We start from the raw sequence: 22,156 nt of genomic DNA on the forward strand, positions 1-22,156 counted from the left end.
GCACATAAAAGACTGAAAGGTATATGACAGATGTTAGCTTTGATTATTTCTGGGCTGTGGATTTGTGGCTGACTTTTATTCTTTGCGTCTCTGTATTTTCTAAATTTCCTCTAGTGGGCTTTCTTGCTCCTGTGAGGATGGGATGGGACCTGGTGTGTCCAGGTGTGCTGGGGTCAATGTAGTAGTGGTGAGAGAGAAAGCATCACGGTGCACCCACCCTGGCAGAGTCGCCTAGTGTGTGCGTGCACAGTGGGGCATTCAGTGTAGTTCACTTGGGCCTAACGCTACTTGTTCATCATGTTGTCCAGAGAGACTCAAAGTCTTCAAGTATAGCCTTAGGGGACAGACTTTGCTACCAGCCCAGAGGCGGTTTTATGTGAATTGGAAGGAGCCCCTTTCTCAAGAGAAGTTACTGCCATCTACTGGAGGAGTCTTGTAATAACTGTACAACTCTCGGAAGACAGCGGCACACCCTGGGTTTGTGCAGTGTACAGCTGCAGGCACAGTCCTGGGTGGGCCCACCTCCATCCTCTGGACCAAAGAGCCCTGGTGCAGATCTGGAAATATTTACTTTTATGTTATTTTTTGATCATACATTTAAGAATTTTTTATTTTGGAAAATTTGAAACATACATAAAAGTAGAGTCATGTAATAAATCTTCATATGACCATCTCTGGCTTCAATAATGAGTCACATCCTGTACCATCCTTTTCCCCTGTCCCTCCACAGTATTTTTACAAGAGTATTTTAGAGCAAATCTCAGACCTCGTGTCCTTTCTCCCATATATTTAAGTATATGTCTAACTACATAAGGAATTTCTGAAAGTATCATGATTACCCTCAGAAATAGGCACTTTCTTCAAGTTCCAGAGGATCCTGACGGTCAGCCAGGTTTTAACATAGTTGTGCATCTTTGATGGGGAATAAAGACTGGAGAGGCCCTTTGCCTTTGGGTTTCTCTGAAATCTCTCCTTTTTTAAAAAATTAATTAATTTATTGGTTGCATTGGGTCTTCATTGCTGTGTGCGGGCTTTCTCTAGTTGCGGTGCACGGGGGCTACTCTGCTGCAGTGCATGGGCTTCTTATTGCAGTAGCTTCTCTTGTTGCAGAGCTCTAGATGCACAGGCTTCAGTAGTTGTGGACCTGGGGTCAGTAGTTGTGGCTCACTGGCTCTAGAGCACAGGCTCAGTAGTTGTGGCTCACGGGCTTAGTTACTCCACAGCATGTGGGATCTTCCTGGACAAGGGCTCGAACCCGTTTCCCTTGCATTGGCAGCCAGATTCTTTTTTTTTTTTTTTTTTAATCTTAATTGGAGTGTAATTGCTTTACAGTATTGTGTCAGTTTCTGCTGTATAACAAAGTGAAAGAGCCACATGTATACATATATCCCCATATCCCCTCCCTCTTGAGCCTCCCTCCCAACCTCCCTATCCCACCCCTTTAAGTCTTCACAAAGCATCAAGCTGGTCTCCCTGTGCTCTGTAGTAGCTTCCCACAAGCCATCTATTTTACATTTGGTAGTGTGTATATGTCGATGCTACTCTCTCACTACGTCCCAGCTTCCCCTCCCCTCCCGGTGTCCTCAAGTCTGTTCTCTACATCTGTATCTCTATTCCTACCCTGCCACTAGGTTCATCAGTACCATTTTTCTAGGTTCTGTAAATATGTGTTCGCATACGGTATTTGTTTTTCTCTTTCTGACTTCCTTCACTCTGTATGACAGACTCTAGGTCCATCCACCTCACTACGAATAGCTCAATTTCATCCCTTTTTATGCCTGAGTAATATTCCATTGTATATATGTGCCACATCTTCTTTATCCATTCATCTGTCAATGGACATTTAGGTTGCTTCCACGTCCTGGCTATTGTAAATAATGCTGCAGTGAACATTGTGGTACATTTATCTTTTTGGATTATGGTTTTCTCAGGGTATATGCCCAGTAGTGGGATTGCTGGGTCATATGGTAGTTCTATTTTTAGTTTTTTAAGGAACCTTCATTCAGTTTCCCATAGTGGCTATATCAATTTACATTCCTACAAACAGTGCAGGAGGGTTCCCTTTTCTCCACAGCCTCTCCAGCATGTCTTGTTTCTAGATGTTTTGATGATGTCATTCTGACCGGTGTGAGGTGATCCCACATTGTGGCTTTGACTTGCATTTCTCTAATGATTAGTGATGTTGAGCATCTTTTCATGTATCTGTTGGCCATCTGTATGTCTTCCTTGGAGAAATATCTATTTAGGTCTTCTGCTCATTTTTGGATGGCGTTGTTTCTTTTTTTGATATTGAGCTGCATGAGCTGTTTGTGTCTTTTGGAGATTAATCCCTTGTCAGTTGCTTCATTTACAAATATTTTCTCCCATTCTGAGGGTTGTCTTTTTGTCTTATTTATGATTTCCTTTGCTGTGCAAAAGCTTTTAAGTTTCATTAGGTCCCATTTGTTTATTTTTGGTTTTATTTCCATTATTCTGGGAGGTGGATCAAGAAGGACCTTGCTATGATTTATGTCATAGAGTGTTCTGCCTATATTTTCCTCTAAGAGTTTTATATTGTCTAGTCTTACATTTAAGTCTTTAATCCATTTTGAGTTTGTTTTTGTGTATGGTGTTAGGTAGTGTTCTAGTTTCATTCTTTTACATGTAGCTGTCCAGTTTTCCCAGCACCACTTATTGAAGAGGCTGTCTTTTCTCCATTGTATGTTCTTGCCTCCTTTGTCATATATTAGGTGACCATATGTGTGTGGGTTTATCTCTGGGCTTTCTATCCTATACCATTGATCTGTATTTCTGTTTTTGTGCCAGTACCATACTGTCTTGATTACTGTAGCTTTGTAGTATAGTCTGAAATCGGGGATCCTGATTCCTTCAGCTCTGTTTTTCTTTCTCAAGATTGCTTTGGCTATTCAGTGTCTTTTGTGTTTGCACACAAATTGTAAAATTTTTTGTTCTAATTCTGTGAAGAATGCCATTGGTAATTTGATAGGGATTGCATTGAATCTGTAGATTGCTTTGGGTAGTATAGTCATTTTCACAATGTTGATTCTTCTAATCCAAGAACACGGTATATTTCTCCATCTGTTCATGTCATCTTTGATTTCTTTCATCAGTGTTTTGTAGTTTTCTGAATACAAGTCTTTTGTATCCTTAGGTAGGTTATGCCTAGGTATTTTATTCTTTTTATTGCAATGGTAAAGGGGATTGTTTCCTTAATTTCTCTTTCTGATTTTTCATTGTTAGTGTATAGGAATGCAAGAGATTTCTGTGCATTAATTTTGTATCCTGCAACTTTTCCAAATTCATTGATTAGTTCTAGTAATTTTCTGGTGGCATCTTTAAGGATTTTCTGATTTTCTGTGTATAGTATCATATCATCTGCAAACAGTGACAGTTTTACTTCTTCTTTTCCAATTCTTATCCCTTTTCTTTTTCTTCTCTGATTGCCGTGGCTAGGACTTCCAAGACTGTTTAATATGAGTGGTGAGAGTGGACATCCTTGTCTTATTCCTGACCTTAGTGGAAATTGGCAGCCAGATTCTTAACCACTGTGCCCCCAGGGAAATCCCTCTCTGAAATCTTGACCTTACTTTAGATGGCTTGGACTTAAAAGAATGTCACCCTGCAACCCATATAGTTTCTAAGTCAGTATGATTACACTTCTTCACAGCGATTAGTTGGATAGTTCACTTGTATTTCAATAAATAGTGCATTTTTTAATGGGAAACAAATAAAATAATTGTGTAGAAGAGAGGGCAGCAAAGGCAAGGGGAAGATCAATGACCAACTCCAGGGAAGGTGTTGAATTTGTGCTTATAAGTTCAGGGTGTTTTCTAAGCAGAGTGGGGAGACATCAGGGGTCTCTGAGCCGGGCCGTGGGGTAATGAGATCTACTTTCCTCAGGGGTATCCCCCACCCCCGACTCCAGAGGGGATCCATGCATATTCCTTCCACTTTGGAACAGTCCCCCTCTGACTGTCAGTAGATTCCAGAGCATTAGAACCTGCTCAGCAGCCTAACGAAGCTGCCCTCCTTCCGCCCCTCCTCCATTATCTCTGTCCTTCAAGGCTGCAGAAGATACCAGAAGAGACCTGCCTGCAGCCTGACTCAGCAGATCCAAATCAAGCCCGAAGAGTCCTAATTAACCACCACACAGGACTCCAGACTCCCTAATGTCCTAAAGGGTGGGTGCAGGCACACACAGATGGAAAAGTCAGATGAAGAAAGACGCAGCCCAAGAAGAGAGGTAGTCTGAGGTGGGAGTGGAACTTGCCCAAGGACCACATTGCCTGGCTTTTCTCTCATCTCAGGTAGCACTTTCTTTGGGCGTTTATCCTTACTGCTCACTGTTCTCTATGGTGATCTAGCATCTAACACATGTGGGTTTTTGTTTTTTCTTAATTTTTATTTATTTATTTTATTTTTGGCTGCATTGGGTTGTCACTGCATGCTGGCCTTCTCTAGTTGTGGCGAGCAGGGGCTACTCTTCGTTGCAGTGCATGGGCTTCCCATTGAGGTGGCTTCTCTTGTTGTGGAGTACAGGCTGTAGGCATGTAGGCTTCAGTAGTTGTGGCACATGGGCTCAGTAGTTGTGGCTCCCGGGCTTAGCTGCTCCACGGCATGTGGGATCTTCCTGGACCAGGGATGGAATCTGTGTCCCCTGCATTGGCAGATGGTTTCTTAACCACTGCTCCACTAGAGAGGTCCCTCACACAGGTAGTTTTTTAAGCCACTCTTCTGGCCTGTCAAATGGATGAAAATAAAGTCCTCTGTTTACTTGACTCTTTCAGTGCCAATGCACAAAATCCAGCCTCCTGCACAGGGGAGTGAATTCCCACCTTGTCCCGGTGCTCAGGGCCGTCTCGGGCTTCCCCAGGGGCATCCTGTTGACTCTGCCTCCTCTTCCCGCTCAGGATGCTGAACGACTGCCTCCCGGTCCAGGCTCTTTGCTTTCCATGCTCTGCCAGCATGTCTGTGGCTGCGGATAAGACTTTAACAGGATTGAAAATCATCCTCTAAATAAAGACCAGAGTCAGATAACAAAAATCTTATCTATTCTCCTTAACAGGTTCTGGGAGGATTATATATTTGAAGGTCATTCATTTCAAAGACATACGAAACACTCAGCAGCCTCATGTTCTGGCTTTTTCACCACTTGCTCTCTCCCTCACTTGGACAAAGCCCACAGCCACCCCAGAGGCTGGCTTTCCCCCGGGAGTTTTAAAGGCAGTCTGCTTGGATTTGCCCCTGCCTCGCCTCACACGTTGGTCCAGCCAAGTAACTACGACCCAACCAATCAGGACCATCCTCCTGCCTACTCCTCACGGCCAGGGCCACAGGGGTCAGACACGGAGCCTTTCAGGGGAGAGAATAATGGGGATGAGAAAGAAAAGGGAGAGGAAGTCTAAGCAGAGGTCGGGGAGCTGGTTTGACTCAGGCGGTGAGAGGGGAACCTTGGCCTGAATATCAAGAGCTGTGCTTTATCACTGTGACCCTGGATCCGTTTCTTCAGACTGTGCTGGAGTCTGTGGTTGGAATACATAATACTGAAAACCATTCTTCTCTAAAATTGTATTAAGGGAAGGGAGATGGGAAAAGGAAACCATAAAGCTGGCGGGAAGTAGTCACATTTAATGCAAAATTGCCTCCATTGCAACTTAGAACCTGACAAAGAAACTGAGTGGCTGTGTTTGTCATATTTCCTAAATGTGGAGTATTGCACACTGGGGTCTGAGAACCCCTGGAAGTCTTTCAATTCTGTTATTTTAAAACATTTTATTTTTATAAGATCCAAAATCTATTGTATTTACAATCGTGTTGACACTTAGTGCTGGAAAATTTTGTTTCTGCTGAAAGGTTGGAGAACAATTATCCTGGTATTTAATACTCACTAGACTAGAACATCTTCATCTCATCTAACCCCAGTTCCTTGTTATAAATTTATGTTAAATCGTAAGCCCAGACGTTTGGAGGGAAAGCGTCAACTAAAACTTTGAGCAGCACGATTCTCAGGGTGCTTTGCCTTTCAGCTGTGAGAATGTGAGATAAAGTAGCATAAACTACGTTTTGATTGTGAGTCTTTATATTTTATCTGTAAATGTGGCACAAACTTTACTGTTGGTAGGTAAAAATAGGCATTATTTCTATGACCTATAACTGTAGGTGATAGGCTGTAAAATGGAATAGCTCTTTTTGAGGTATTTATTAAGAGAAATGGATTTATAATTGCTGGTAAAATAAAATTTAAACATCATTTATTGTTCCCTCTGAAGTGGATTTAGTGTATGCACTTAAGTAACATTACCATGGTACTATCTGTGGTCAGTTCTTATTTAATTTCTATATGTACCTGAAGGACTATTTGATGTTTTCTGCATTATGCATTTATTTTGCATCTAATATTATTAGATCTTCCTTTTCGAATGAACAAGTGTGAGATTGAGAGAGTGACAGGAGTAGTACACGAGAGCCTACTTCTTCGTTCTTGGTGCTGATTGTAAACCTGGGCTGCAATCCACTTTTAAATGCACCCGTGGAAAAAATATAGATGATAATTAAAGCAAGTCAGCCTTTGGAGCACATGTCATACTAATCAGTGGTTGGTGGTATTAAAATTAACCTCACAGTTGCTAGTCACATCTCTTGTGGTTACAGAGGTGGATGAGGAAGGGTGATAAATCTAAGCGAAAGTCGGTGCTGGTGTTGGAAGACTGTTTTTGCCTCGCAGGCGTGCATCTATACTATGTTGGGGGAGAGGTCTACGCTGAGTGCGTGAGTGACAGCAGCATCTTTGTGCAGAGCCGGAACTGCAACTATCAGCACGGCTTCCACCCGGCCACCGTCTGCAAAATCCCCAGCGGCTGCAGCCTCAAGATCTTCAACAACCAGCTGTTTGCTCAGCTGCTTGCCCAGTCTGTCCATCACGGCTTTGAAGTCGTTTATGAGTTGACCAAGATGTGCACCATCCGGATGAGTTTTGTCAAGGTAAGGAGTGCTTGCTTCCTGACTGTAAGATGGAAAATGAAAAAAATCTAAAGCACTTTTCAGTTGATGGGGCAGTTAGACAGCCAGGGCAAGTAGACAGTAGTTTGGGGGTGGGGGGAGCGCTATTTAATTGTTTTTTTGAAGAGCTCTTCCATGAGTATGAAATCTCCTGTTTAGAGTTTTAAGAAAATTCTCAAGCATATTACTTTTGGAGGGAAACAGAGTTAAGATAGTTATCTGATTTTTTTTTTTAATGCAGAAGATACAGTGACAGTGATAATTGTATAGGTCTTAATGCTACAGAGTTTTTCCATCCCTCAAATTGCTGAGCAGCTGTGGTCACTCAGTACATGTTGTTGAATTTACCTGAATCAAATAAGACCTTCTCCTTATTCTCACAAAGCATACAGGCAAACAGAGGAGATCATATTTACAAATAAGCTACCAAACAAACAGAAATGACTCTAATACAAGATAGTGTGAATTAAGTGCTATTTATAAAGTATAAACTAATTGGGATAGAAACTTTATGGGGGTTGTGATTAATTCTGAGACAGTAGTAGATGTTCTATTTATGAATATTTGTTGAATTTCTCATATTAGAGCTTATTAAAGTTGATGTGAATGTTGGAGAACGGAGGAAGTTACTTAGTGGGAAGGAAAAACAACTGGATTTGCATGTTGAAGCTAAAGACCTCAGTTTCATCGTCTGCTATTTCATCCCTCACAAAGCACTTGGAAATAATTCTAATATTTCCAAATCTGAGCTTGTTTATCAAACTATCCGAGTATATGACACAGTTTCCCCATTGTCACATATCCCTTCAGGGAATCAGCACGGCTTGTTCCAGGTTTTTTCAAAGTAAAATTTACTTATTAATCCTTTAAAAGTATCATGAAAAATGTGTCCTGTTTTTGTATACTCTTATGTCTTTATTGTATTTTATAATTTTAGTGATTATTTTAAAAATAAGAGTCAAGAATAGAGTTTCCAATTTAAAAAATGACTTCCTGAATCCATTTCTTTCATGGTGACAAAGCAGTTTTATTCAAATTTACTGTTAAGCTTTAAAAGCATTTTTACACTGTCAGGCAATTAAATACCTGAAAATCTTTTCAAACGTAATGATGCTTTAGAGCCAGCAGAGGGCGTTAAATTGCCATTAATGAACAATCATTTGCCATGCAGTTATTTTTTTCTAGGCTTGTGTTTTTCAAATTAGGATGAAATGCCAATATCTCAGACGTGATTTTCACTGTAATATAAGCTCGCATAGAAATCTGATTTTCCTAAGATCAACAGGGTATATTTCTCAGATATGCAACCTTTAAATTCATAAAACTACACAATTCACAAAAAATCAACTGTTACTATATTGCAGAGACTTTAAAAAAAAAATCCCTAGCAAATTAACTACAGGTGATCAGTTTAAAAGTACAAGTTCTCATCACAAGAAAACACTGCAGCCATGTGAGGTGATGGATGTTGACTGAACTTATCTTCATAGTTACTGTCTCGCCTATGGTTGGTCACACCTGGCAGATTGCCAGAGGGGGAGAGGAGAAACAAGCTTTGTTCATCAACCCCGAATAACCAAGAGTGCCCTCAGCCCTCACTTTACAACTTTCAGATCCAGGCACTAGTCTGTGGTGAGCAACCGTTTCGTGCAAAACACAGGTCTTCAGCATTAAGGGGGTGAACCTGAGTTCAAGCTCCTTTCCCTGTGGAAGGAAAAATGATTTGCCAGTGTCTCTGACGTGGCTGGAACCCAGGCCCTCTCTAGGTCTGTGAATGTAGTTGTGAATCCAGGAGGAAACCATGGATGGGGACTCAGGGTATCTGATTGATGCAAAAGTTGTCCTGTACTTGCAGGAACATCGAGTCCACATTCTCAGGTCCCACAAGCTGCCCCGGTGGGTGGGCTGTGTCCACCAGGCCTGTCTCATGCCTCTGGAGGCTGCCTGTAAAGTCTGGCCCAATCACTAGGCTCCGTTCTTGTTTTTCAGGGTTGGGGAGCCGAGTATCATCGCCAGGATGTCACGAGCACACCCTGCTGGATTGAGATTCACCTTCATGGACCACTGCAGTGGCTGGACAAAGTTCTGACTCAGATGGGCTCTCCACACAACCCAATTTCTTCAGTGTCTTAACAGTCCCATCTTAATCCATATTTCTATAGGATAGATGCTATTGCAGGCAGTGGCTTATATCATTTCAGATTTGCAACTAACTGAAGTTTCTAAGTACACGTGTAAATACATATAATATATACTATTCGTATTTCGTATCACCATTTGTTTTGTGCTTTCTAGTTAACCTGATGCCAGTACAATGCGATTAGAGAAGCAGGTTTTTTGTGCCTTCGCTCCAATAAGCAGCAGCTTCTTTTGTGGGAGAGAACAAATGAGAGGCAACTGTGTGGACGTTATTTGAAGGGAGTTGGCAGAATAAAGGCAGCTTTAGCCCACTGTGTCATATAAGGCATGTTGTGTGGCCGATCTGGACAAATAATAAAATGTTTTCGTTGCAAAAATCAGGTACTAGCAGCACTAGAGCAAATAACACTTCAGGACAAAACAAAGCTATCAGACCCATAAAATTTAAATAACCTCACTTTTAGGGCTACTGGCAGAAAAAAAAAAATCAAGCTTGTAAAATCAGTTATGTAAGATAAGTCACATAAACTTTACTTCTGAAGTTGAAATACCTATAGCTGGACTATTGTGCTGGTATGAACGGTACATTTTAAACAAATTTAAACTGTGATCAGAAAAGAAAGAAACTGTGAAGCTGATAGTCATGTTGCCTCATTACCTACCATTGTTAAAAAGAATGAGTCTGATATGGGAAGACAAATAGAAAATAGCATGAAATGAGCTATATCCCCCAGCTGCAAAATAAGACCAGAAATTAGTGCCGAGAATCACCCACGGAGATGCCTGCTTTCCACATAGGAAATCTCAGGTTCCTGTTTTCCTGGTGATTCATGTCAGGCAGCTCCACAGACTTCTGAGTCTGCATGGTGAGCTCTCCGGCCATGTGTGTAAGTCTTGTGTGCGGAAGAAGCAGTAAAGTAAAAGCATTGGACAAGAGCACCCTGTGTTTACTTATACTTTCTCACATTCCCACATTCCAAATCTCTAGGTAAGGGCATGCCTTTTGCCACATTTTCCTCACATGTTGACAAATATTAACTATTCGCAGATGACTCAAACAATGGTGAAGTCTTTGAGAAAATCTAGACACATTGCTGGGATCAAATTTGAGTTATTTAACTTAGTGTCTCTATTGATTAAATGATCTGTTGGTCATATGTGGTAGCCTCTTATAAAACTAAAGCCTCATACCTGGAAATAACTTCCCAAATAAGATAATAATTTCATAGTTCCTATCATTGAATAACAGGACATTAAAAAAAATGTATACACAATATCAAAACCTGTTCTTATTTACCCTTGGATGATAAAGAGAGGAACATTTCCCAAATTTCTAGGTACTTTCATATATATATAATTCCCACCCACTAAACACTGCCTTGCTTGGAAAAATATTTCACACCCTCTTTAAAATGTGTAATTTAAGAAGGTATTTATGCTTGTAACAGACGGTACTTCAGTGATCCAGGAGGTTTCTTCATTTATAGATTCTGTCTCAATTCTTTCTAGCATTAGTGCATAGTAGTTGTTTCTCATTAAATTGTATTCAAGGTAGGAATGGTCATGTGAAAAATGTATGCGCGAGCTACTGCTGTCACCTCTTATAATGACTAGTGTTATCTAATAGAAACTTTCATATATACAATAGAGAATACTACATTTTACATTAAAGCTAGGTGGTCCGTTTAGTGTTTAGCAAACTCCGTAGCTTATTGGTTCATCGACTATGAATGTGCCCGGCACAAGGTTAAGTACTGTGGAATCAAATGTAAACAAGAGACCGTCCCAGCTCTCTGGAGCTGAGAGTCTAAGAGTAAATCTGTTTGTAGAATCACCTTCATGTTTCCAGAACTTTTGAAACAAACCACGTGCTCTTTCTTATGCTTGAAAAAAAATGTAATTGATTTCTTAATTATCTCTATTTTGAAACGGATTTCCCTTCTGAGCAGTCAAGTAACGGATGAAGACTTCCTTGGATAAATGCTACTTTTCTTCTGTGTCTCAAAGTTGGTTTTTCTCCTCTTGATTCCCTATTTTCCAGTAATTCCCCATTTCCCCTTTCCTTGGAAAAGGCATTAATTAATATGGTGAAGTTGTCCTTATACAAGTACTGTTGCATGAGATAGCATTAGGTGCATGTGGTTTGGGCTCCAGCGATCAAACATAGCTTTCTGGAGCTCTCCACTAGTGGTCAGACTCCTCCTCTGGTAATCTTATACCTTTACAGAATTAATAGGTACTAGCTGCTTATAAATGACGTGAGAATATACATTTGGATTTTCATGCAGCTTTGGGAAACCAGGACAGAGACTCCAGTGAATCTGAATTATTTCTTCAAAATAAATGATTAAAGTGGTACATGTGCGTCACTACCAGTCCCATCTCACCAAAAGCCTTTATTAAGAAACTGTGAAATTCAGAGACTTTAGAATTGATAAGTTAACACTTCAGTCATTGCAACATGGTCACATTTTAAATCAGCCTTTTAAAATTTTTGCTATCAAGAATTGTTAAAAATTGTAATGCAGCATTTGATTCCAAACTTCTAAATGTGCTCATTTAGCATTCATTCCTTGAGGTAGACAATCCAAAAAATGTCACAGCATTTTTTTATAGGAGAGTGAGCAACTGGACCTGGTAAGCCAATAACTGCATTAGCAAGGCCAAATGTGTTTAAGGTTGCCATAGACAAGGACTGTGCAATACAGGATAACATCCGGCCTGCTCACAAGACCCAGAACATTTATGGTGTTGTTCAAGCCTGTTTTTGTGGGGTTTTTTCCTGTTAAAAATTTGAGATGCGAAAAGTTTGTTTTAGTTAGATGATATTTTAATACCTGCCATTGCTTTGGAACTATTAAGATGTCACTTCTCAGTACATTTACTTTATGTTTTGATATTTTTTTTTTACACTCAATATAAATCAGGAGAAGTTGGACAACAACCTGGCACTTAGAATTTCCTTTTCATTGTCTTCTTAGGAACTGAACACCCACATCATGACAACAAAAGCATTTTATAAGTATCACTTGCTAGACTTTAAGTGCCTGCTTAACTTTGAGTATGCCCTGAATATTTGGTATACATAGTCAACAAATAAAGCAAAATATAACATGCTTTCCAAATTTCGTCTTTTCCTGTTAAGGATTTAACAGCTGAAGTATATGACAAGGTTAGGTGATCCTGGCATATGTTGAAGTTCAAATTAATGTAAGACAAACCAACAGAAAAGAAACTATTTCTATTTAAGTAATGTTTTTGATTATTATAGCTAGGCTTCAATTATCCTTCAAATGCACACTTACACTGTTATCTGTTTATAATAAAGAATACTGTACCTGTATGTCTTTTGGCTCATTTTTCCCTGCAAACCTCACAGGAGGATTAGGTGCAGATAGGTCCTTAAGATGATCTTAAACCATCCTATTTTGAAAGTGGGATGTTTTTGAAATCCAACATCCTATAGAGAACTTAGGTAAAACTTTGGTTTTGAATTGAACATCTTAGAATAACTGGCATTAAATATAGAACCTTGGGGGGGCATAAATTAGGAGGTTAGGATTAATGTATACACACTACTATATATTATTAAAAAAAAAGCAGAACCTTGAAGATACTTTGCAGTAATTTTAGAAGGGATATGCATAGAAGCTTTTTTCCTGGATATTAGCAAATGTTAAGTGATATTACAGTACACAGGAGAGAATGAACAATTTTATTATTGTAAACATCGGTACATTGCTATATATTACCTATTAGGTGCTAAAAAAGGCAACTGAGGAGAAACTAAGATGAAATCCAGGAGAAATATGAACATAGTTAAAAATGTAAATTTTCTATTCCCTCCATTGAAATTTCCTTCCAGTCTATAAGTGGAGGGGTTAAATATGTAAATATTTTGAGAAAACTTAGCCTTATTAACTTGATCAAAGTTTTCCTTTTTTTATTTTTTTAAAGAAATGGAGCCCTTTATTCAAAAGAAATATTTTGTGGAATTTCAAAAATGTAAACAGATGAAAGACAAGCTGTTCTAGTTCGATACAGGTGAGGATTATGAAGCTGTAAGTTTATGGAGAGCAGTGTTTGTGTCTTGCTTGTCTTTGCATTTCCTATGGTTCCTGACCCTGTTCTTGCATCCAAAACTTGGCACTTTCACTTCAACCACTAACTAGTACAGATATTTAAATATATCACTGTATAGACATAAAATATTGTCTTTAAACATTACCCCATCTAAGAGAAGGAATATTTTCATCATCCAGAAACTTCCATATATTCATTTATTAGATGATTCGTGCATCAGCTACTACAGATAACTGTAGTATCTACAGATGATCTATAGTGCAGGCAGGCACTATAGGTAACAATGACCAGTAACAGTTTCTGCCTTAAAGAAGTTTGTCAGTCTCTGGAGGCAATGAACCCGTAAACCAATAAAGGTCAGTGTGCCATCAGTTGTGACAGGCTGCCGGGGGACCAAGCAATGACATTTCCATCAGACCCTGGGTGGGTACCTGGGAAAGCTTCTGGGCTGATCCACCTTGCCTTCCTCTCCAGCAGTTCCCTAGCAAGTTTCCCAGACACTTCTAAACCAGCCTAGGTGCCCGATCTCTGTGCTCCCATCATAATTTGTGCTTATCAACGGTCAGTTATCAATTCCTGCGCCATATTGTTTTCCTGTCTATCCATCTCTGCGAGGCTGGGAGCTTTTTGAGAGCAAGGATTGTATCTATTCGTGTTCAGCATTTTCCAGCTGCTGTTTGTTTAGAAAGGCATTGGGGTTCACATTACAAAGGCAGAAATGGTATTTGTTTCTATTTCTCCTTTTTTATAATCAGCAATTATTTAATTTCTTCTCTTCAAAATAAAAATAATTGCAAGCCTCCAACTGCATGTCCACTGACCGTGCTGCAGTTGGTGGGGATGAGAGAAGCACGCTTAAAATTTAGTTTGCAAATATTCAGCTGCACAGCAGGAGCAAGGAAAGATATAATAGCTTTGACAGTTAAACTGTCCAAATTGTTTTTATTCACTTATTTTCAAACTGTGAATTTGACCAAAAACAAGACACATAGGAATTCTGATGTAATCACAAGTTAAAAAGGATTATAAAAAACATAACAGTTCTGAAAGTTTACCTCTGTATGTATCTGATTATCTGCATGCATCTAATAAAAATGTTAAGTATGGCCCAGATTTACTCCAGTAATCTGAAAGATGATGTTAAATGGAGTAAATATAATGAAAATTATATTCAGGGGTTTTTTTAAGCCAAAAATTACTCACACCTGCAATACGTTATTTGAAGATAATGCTTGCAAGTGGCAGGCTAAATTTTCTCTAACCCCATCATTTAGAAAGAAAAAAAACTAAACATTCTAAAAATAACCACTGATGTTTAATGAAGATGTCTGTGGAGAGAGGCTCAGGAGCAGGGGTCAGGAGACTTTTCTATCAAGGGCCAAGACAGTATTTCCAGCTTTGTAGGCCATGTGGCCTTTGTGACTGTTGTAACTGCTCAACTCTGCCAACTGCAGGGCAAAAGCCGCCATAAACAGTATGTAAGAGGAAGGGCATAGCTGTGCTCCAATGAAATCTTATAGACATTGAAATTGAGTTTCATATAATTTCCACGTCATGAGATGTTTTTCTTTTTTTTTTATTTTTTTATTTTTTATTATGAGATGTTTTTCTTTTGATTTTTTTTTTTCAACCATTTAAAACTGTAAAAACTATTCGTAGCCTGTGGCAGTACATAAATGAGCTGTGGGTTGGATTTGGCCCAGGGTGGGGTGTCCCAGTTTGCCAAGCCCTGCTCTGGAGGATGAGAAGCCGTCTTGAATGTGCCAACCACAGCCATGCTCCCATCTGAATGCAGCCTCAGGACACACCCCGAGCTCGACCACCAGAACCCCTCAGCTAAGCTCAGCCAACCCTTAACATTGTGTGCGTGGGGGGGGCGGGGGGTTGATCACAGTAAGCCGCTAATGCTTTGTTTGGGGTGGCGTGTTAGGTAAATAAAACAGTAGTCATAAACGTGTGGAATGCTGATGAAACTCTTTGGTTCATCCAGGAGCCTCAGGCGGGAGGAGCCTCGCATCACCAAGTGCAGGCTTGTCTGTCTGGAAGCACCTACAGTTTATGAGATGGTTGCTACTCTGGTTCTGAACAGTACCCTGGCTCCGTTCGCTCTGCCAGTGCAACAGCTGTTTAAAAGATCTCTGTTCAAAATACTTCTCTTTCCCAGACTATGTGGGAAGATTGCCAGTGTGGTTGCTAGAGGTAAAGCATTCAATTCATGACTCCTATTATGGAATACCTGAGGCAAGCTATGACGTTTCCCGCAGAGGGTACAGTACTTACAGGCAGTAAGGCAGCACTGGCCTCTGAGGACACTGCTGTTCCCACCGCTGCTGTGGTGATCACCATGGTGATCCCAGCCTCTGACCTTCATCTTGTGGCTGGAGAGGAGGCCAGAGCCTAGTGCTCTGCTGGTCAGAAAGCACCCGCCTTCCTCTCCAAACGGGGTACCTCAGAGTTACTCTGTGCGTCTCCATTTTAAATTCTCATTGCCCTTCTGAATGGGCACTGCCTGGTCTGCGCTGGGGCTGTGGTCATTTTCCAGATGTTAACAAAGCAGGAAGTGTTCAAGGAAGTGAGGTCTTGGATGGACTTTATATCCCATTTAAAGGTAGCAAATGTCTGGGACTAGGGAGCAAAGGGTAATTTTGATTGTTGCTGGCACTAAAGAGATGAATTAAGAAACAGAAGAGACCCAGGAAACACGGTCACACAGCATTTGGACGTAAGAAGAGAGAAGGGTACCTGGATAAGGGAGGAATGCTTGGCTTCTCTTGGACAGGCAGGTCCCAGGCCACAAAGGTCCATGCGCTGGCACAAAAGGCAGGGCGTCCCAGTCCTGAAGGCTATTTTAGAAAGAAAAGGCCAGCTGTGCAAGTATAACAGAAGCCTGGAAACAGGGTCTCTGAGCACAACACTGCTTGAGTTTCCATGCCAGCAGACAACTTTTGGTGATCCTAGAAAAATAATGATTTCTCTAAGACTCAGGGTCCCTCATCTTCTGAAAGGAAATAATGCTGTCACAATTAGCCATCCTCCCCACCGATGATTCTAATCAACATGATGGTGAAATACAGGTATGTATGTGTATTTTATTATGATATAATTATATTTCCATAATAAATAGTAATAAATTTTTGTGCAAATATTTGATTTTAATATATCCTGCTCCTTATTAGATTTTCAAAGGCAATCTTATTAGTGGACAGGGGTCTCCAACTGAGGTCAGTATATAACACAAGTTGCAATTATAAGAGAGGAAAACAGAATATCTTACTAGTCATAACTGTCTTTTCTGGTTGTTTTCCTTAGCTCTCTGCATTTGCTTTCCTGCTGCATATACTCTTGGGCCCTTTTAAGCCCAAACTACAAATAACTCATGAAAATCAGTATCTGCGCTCAGTGAATACATCTTAAGAAAGGCTGCGTGCATTTCTATATTACAAGGGTAAAGCTATGAAGAGAAAAGATCTATTTAGTTTGCTGCAGTATATAATAAGAAGAACAAAAAAGCTCATCTCCAGTGCATTAGAATACAAATGATTATTTGGAGGGTGGAGTAATATATGATAAGGATACTAGGGAAAGTAGCCCATGTCCTGATTAGAAGATGAGTTCAACTCACCTAATTAGTAAACATGTCAAGTATTTTCACTAAAACGTTTCGAAAATATTAACTTTAAACTCAATAAAAGCAGCATTTAAATCAGTATTTTAATTATGATTTTTCCTATAGTGAAGCAAGTCAGCTAAACAGATGACAGTTTAACCCATTTCCAAATAAACTGCTTTCTGAACGCAAGTCCTATGTATGTACCATTCAACAGCATCTGTAGTCATGATTATAACACTCATTTTCATCAAGTTAGAAACTGAGGGAGTGATGATAAGAATACTAAAATTTCCATGTCAATCAGTACACAAAGGAGATCAGGACTACTTGCCAATATCCATACTAATTATGCTTTCTAATTATAGAAAAAGAAACAGGAAGCTGTAAATCAACAATCATTTGAAAGACCCCAAATTGAGACCTTTTAAACCAAGCAAGACTGGAAACCCAGAAGCCATAAAAGAAGTGTCAGATACGTTGAAATACTCAAAAATTGAAAGCTTGCATGGCAAGAGAGACCATTAAAAGGTAAACAGACCAATTTTAGAAGTGGAAAAAATGAGTAAAAATGACATAGGGTTAATTTTTATAATGGTCACCAGACTTTTTGCACATTGAGTAGAAAAAAGAACCCTAATGGAAAAATAGACAAAAGATACGACTAGGCAATTCACAGAAGAGCAAATCTAAGTAGCCAACAAGCATACGAAAAGGTGCTCGAATTTACCAGCATTCACAGAAATGCTAATAAATGTGACAATCTACAGTACATAGCTATCAGAAAGGCAAGAGTTAAAAAAGAACAGTAACTTCTACTGCTGGCAAAGATGCAAGGAAAAGAAATTCTCCCTTGTTGCCGACAGATGTGTGAAGTGATGCTGCCTTTTGTGGGGAAAAGAATATAACAATATCTGTTTAAAGGAAACATATCTAGATCTCCCTGTACCCAACAATCCCATCTCTGAGAATCTACCCCCAGGGTCAGAGAACCACCAGTAAACACCACTACACAAGGACATACCACAAGGACGTTTGCTGCAGCTTTGCTCATAGTGGCAGAAAATCAGACACCAACAGTGGAGTGACTAACGCGTGGTACGTTCACATCAAAAGATGCTCTGCAGCCACTGAAGGAATGAATTCGAGCTACCCAAGTGACTCAGGGGCCTTCTACGTGGTACCAGTGGGTAAAAAAGCAATATACTGACGTGTATAATATGCCCACATTTTTATGTAACGATAGTTGCAAAATGTGTATATGTGTGTATCTACAGAAAATTATACAAACATAAAAAAAAGAAGAATCCCTGTTGGGGATTTTGACATACATGGGAGACGGGTGGGGGAACAGAACCACAAAAAGGAACAAGAGGGGAAAGCCAAAAATAAAACTCCAAAAAACACCACCCCTCCATGATATGATATGATTACATTGTTGTATTTATGTAAAATTATATGTGTGCCTACAGGAAGTTTTTAAAAAACTTAGCCTACCAGGTTTGAAACTAGGTACTTGAAAGTGTTGGCTCCTACTTTAGCAACAACATTCTACTGTGGAAAGAGCATCATTTTTGGAGACAGAAGATTTAAGTTCAAATCTTGACTCTGCCTCTAACAGTGAGACCTGTTACTTATGTCACTTCTCTGTTTCTTTCCTCACCCAAAAACAGGGACAATAATACTTGCCATACCGTGTTTTGAGGTTCAAAGGATTTAGCACATAGGAAAGTACCTTCTAAAGTAAAATAATTAGGATTGGTTTAAATAAAATTTGTCATTTGACACATTCTAAAACTCAAGGCTTAATATACAAAGGCTTTATTCTCATGGCCCAATGACAGTACATCCATTGTCAAAAGTGAAGTTCATGTTCAGATTGCACTGGCCTCTTCATCATCATGTACACAGATCACACTGCTTACTAGATTTAAGTGCAAGAGCTGTGTGATCTTGAGCAAGCAGCTTAACCTCTGCAAGCCTGCTTCTGCATCTATAAAATAATAATTGTGCATACATTATGAAATTGTTGTGAAGAGCAAGTATGTAGTCACAATTGTTTTGGAAATTATAAAGTACTAGAAAATCCGTATCATTTGGTCATGTTGTTTTTAGATTATGCATCTCCAGTAGGGAAGTGTATGTTTGGGCCTCAAAATAGATGGTAAGAAACTCCAGGCAGGAAATCTCACTATAAATAAGTGCTACGTATATGGAAATAAAGATTCACTAGTAAAAAACGCATTTCTTCCTATAAACTGAAATAGGAAAGCAAAGGAAAAAGCATATCCTGTCTGTTTTCAATTTGTAATAGGATTTCAGTTTGTGATAAGAAAAACATTTTTGAAAGGGTCATCTGTGCATGGATTATTTTGATAACAGACTGTCTCCCAATCACTGAACCCATTCTCCTACCCCATGCCACCAGTGCCCCAATTTTCCTTTGCAACTGCCAATTTTGTATATGAGCATGCATGTGCATACAATTATATCTTTACATACGGTTTTTGGTAACATTAGTTATAATCCTTTGTATTGGCCTATTCATAACTGAATAACTATAGTCCACTTGAAGTTTTTGGCCAATATCATCTTTGATGGACACCTCTTTTGAGGACCATCTTGTTGGTTGTCTCCTTTTTCTCCACAGTGGTTTAGATTAACTACTCCTGAAGCAAAATATCTATTTTATAGTTTGCTTTCTTTCCTTTTCCCTTTCTGATCACTTTTCAGCAAGTTTTGGCAGTACTCTAGAGCTGCTGGTGGATGAGCTGAAGCACATCCCTCTGGGTTTCTCCTGAAGTGAGCCATCCCTGAGTGATTTTCCTGCCATTAAATCCTACAGGCTTGTTTATTCAATCCCTCCAAATCCCATTCTTCAGGTGGAAGCCTGGGAATGGTCTTAAAAGCAAGGAGTTCAAGGAGCTTGAGTTATTGAGCTGTCACAGAGTAGTATAACAAAGATCAGGGCGGTTGCTCATTCACTGTAATGAGTACTGCCAGTTTCCTGGCTGAAACCTCATGCTCTCTGATTCTTCCTACACTTGCTCTGCAATGTCACAGAGAACTCCGTTCCCTGTTGGCCTCATTTCTTCTCTTTTTGGGGAGAACTCTAGCTTCTATTCCTGAAAGTACTCTCTCATAAGCATCCTAACTTCCGCCACTTCTTCTACTAAATGAACCTAAGCTCAAGCTTGCAATTTATCTTTCCTTCTCTATGGCTGGAGCTCTGAGAAATAGTGTCACCTGACTGCAGATTGCCATTACAGGCTCCTGGTTTCCAGGCCAAGTCTTTAATGCTGCTCACCAATCCTTTTACATACAGTATTATTGAGGATATAGATTTGGCTGGAGGTAACAGAAATACCTTAATAGCGATGGCAGACACAAGAATTTCCATCTCTCTTTTTCGTAACAGTCCAAGAACAGGGGGTCCCAGGCAAGGATGGCAGCTCTGTTCCTCGAAGCCATCTAAGGACACAGGTTCCTTCTCTCTTGTTCTGCCTTCCCCAATGAATTACCTTCATTTGGTCTACAGATAATCTACTCCTCTGTCTACATTCTACACAGCAGGATGGAGGAAGAGGAGAAATGGGCTGCCTGTCTCCTTTTTCAGGGCACCATCTGAAGTTGCACACATCATTTCTGTTTGTAGCCCACTGGGCATACCTTACATGGCCACACCCAACTGCAAGGGCCGTTGAAAAACAAAGTTTTTTCAACTGAAAATAAAAAATATATACTAAAAAGTACAAAAATCATACATTTATAGTTTGCTGAACTTTCACTAACAGAACATACATGCACAACCAGCATCCAGGACAAGAGAGTATCACCAGAACCCCTGAGGCCACCTCATGCCTCCTTCAGGCTCTACCTACTCCCAAAGGGAGCCACTCCTCTGTGTTTAACAATAATAGTTTCACCTGCTTCTGTACTTTATACAAACTGAATCATCCACACATTATTTGTGTCTGGATTCTTTGGCATGACATTATGTGAGAATCATTTGGTACATTCCCAACCAAAGCTTCTATTATTATGAAAGAAGGAAAAAAGTTACCGTGGGACTATTAGCAGGCTACTAGCTACCAGCCAACTCTCTCACTGACTTCAGTGTATCCTTCTAATTTTTCCCCTTTTCTTAGAGCCTCTTATCAACTCTGTGCTCCACATTAGCAGATGACTTCTCTGCTCCTCTCCCCAAATCTATAATAGCACATGACTTTGCTGGAAAATGCAAGCTGTGAATGCATTTACTTTATTACTGCAAATATACCACATCTTCACTTACTCTACCTCCTTTCCTCTCACCTCAAATGAGCCAGCACAGTATCACTCTGCCGTAGGGTCAGAGCAGGTGCGGAGCCTGCCGAAATTCAAGGGGGTAGAAAAATAAAATCTAGTTCTTAATGGGCCACATCACATAAGAACATGTGGGATGGGAGATTATGTTGTGGTCATCTTTGGAAAATGCAGTCTACTACACCTACCTTGAAAGCGTTTGCACAGTTTATTTAAAACCACAGTAGTCATATACAGAACTGTGAGAAATAATAATAAATTGCTGTTTAAAACCACTAAATTTTGGGGTGATTTGTTATAAAGCAATAATTATACAGTTAGATGTATCAGTTACCTACTGTTTCAAGAATGCTGCATAACAAACCATCCCACAACTCTGAGGCTTACGATCGTAAGTATTATTGCCCACAAGTCTACAGGTCAGCTGGGTGGCTCTAGTTCTGCCAGTCTGGGCCAGATCAAATGCACCTGCAATCAGCTGGCAGGCTGGCTGGGGCATAGCTAGTCTAGCACAGCCTCACTCATATCTGGCTGCCCAACAACTATTGGCTGGTACAACATAGGTGACTGGGCCATGTGCCTCATTATCCTGCAGGCTGGGCTGGTCTGGGTTTGTTACCATGGCAGCTGGGTAGCCTTCGAAAAAGACAAGCAGAAGTGTTCAAAACCTCTGGAAGTCTGTCTACTGAAAGCTAGCATGTTATTATTTCCTCTGTAGTCTACCGGTCAAAATAAGTCATAAGACCAGTCCTCCAGATTTAAAGGGTAAATAAACTCAACCTCTTGGGAAGAGGAACAGCAAAGTCACATTACAAGAGTTATAAATACATGCAGGGATAAAAAAGCTGGGGACACACGGCAATAAATCTACCCCAAATAAGTAAAAACCTTATTTTTTTTAATGTATATTTTGTTACATATATATAAATAAAATTTATATTTATATTTATATAAATAAATTCAATTCCTTTTCCCTTAATTCAACTCTCACTGGCCTAATTCTTTCCCTCCTTTCCTAATCTT

At 39.9% G+C, this 22,156-nt stretch overlaps 1 protein-coding gene across 1 annotated transcript in view; it reads left to right on the forward strand.

Annotated features, from left to right (window-relative positions):
- Nucleotides 1-9,482, forward strand: part of SMAD9 (SMAD family member 9) — a 61,487-nt gene extending 52,005 nt beyond the window's left edge. Inside the window, exons 5-6 of the mRNA XM_057707827.1 lie at nt 6,725-6,981; nt 8,989-9,482. Coding sequence (XP_057563810.1) covers nt 6,725-6,981; nt 8,989-9,132 — 401 coding nt within the window. The 3' untranslated portion in view covers nt 9,133-9,482. The remainder of the gene's footprint in view (nt 1-6,724; nt 6,982-8,988) is intronic.
- The last annotated feature ends 12,674 nt before the right edge of the window (nt 9,483-22,156 follow it).

The sequence above is a fragment of the Hippopotamus amphibius genome, chromosome 14, assembly GCF_030028045.1.
Source record: "Hippopotamus amphibius kiboko isolate mHipAmp2 chromosome 14, mHipAmp2.hap2, whole genome shotgun sequence".
Classification (NCBI taxonomy): Eukaryota; Metazoa; Chordata; class Mammalia; order Artiodactyla; family Hippopotamidae; genus Hippopotamus; species Hippopotamus amphibius.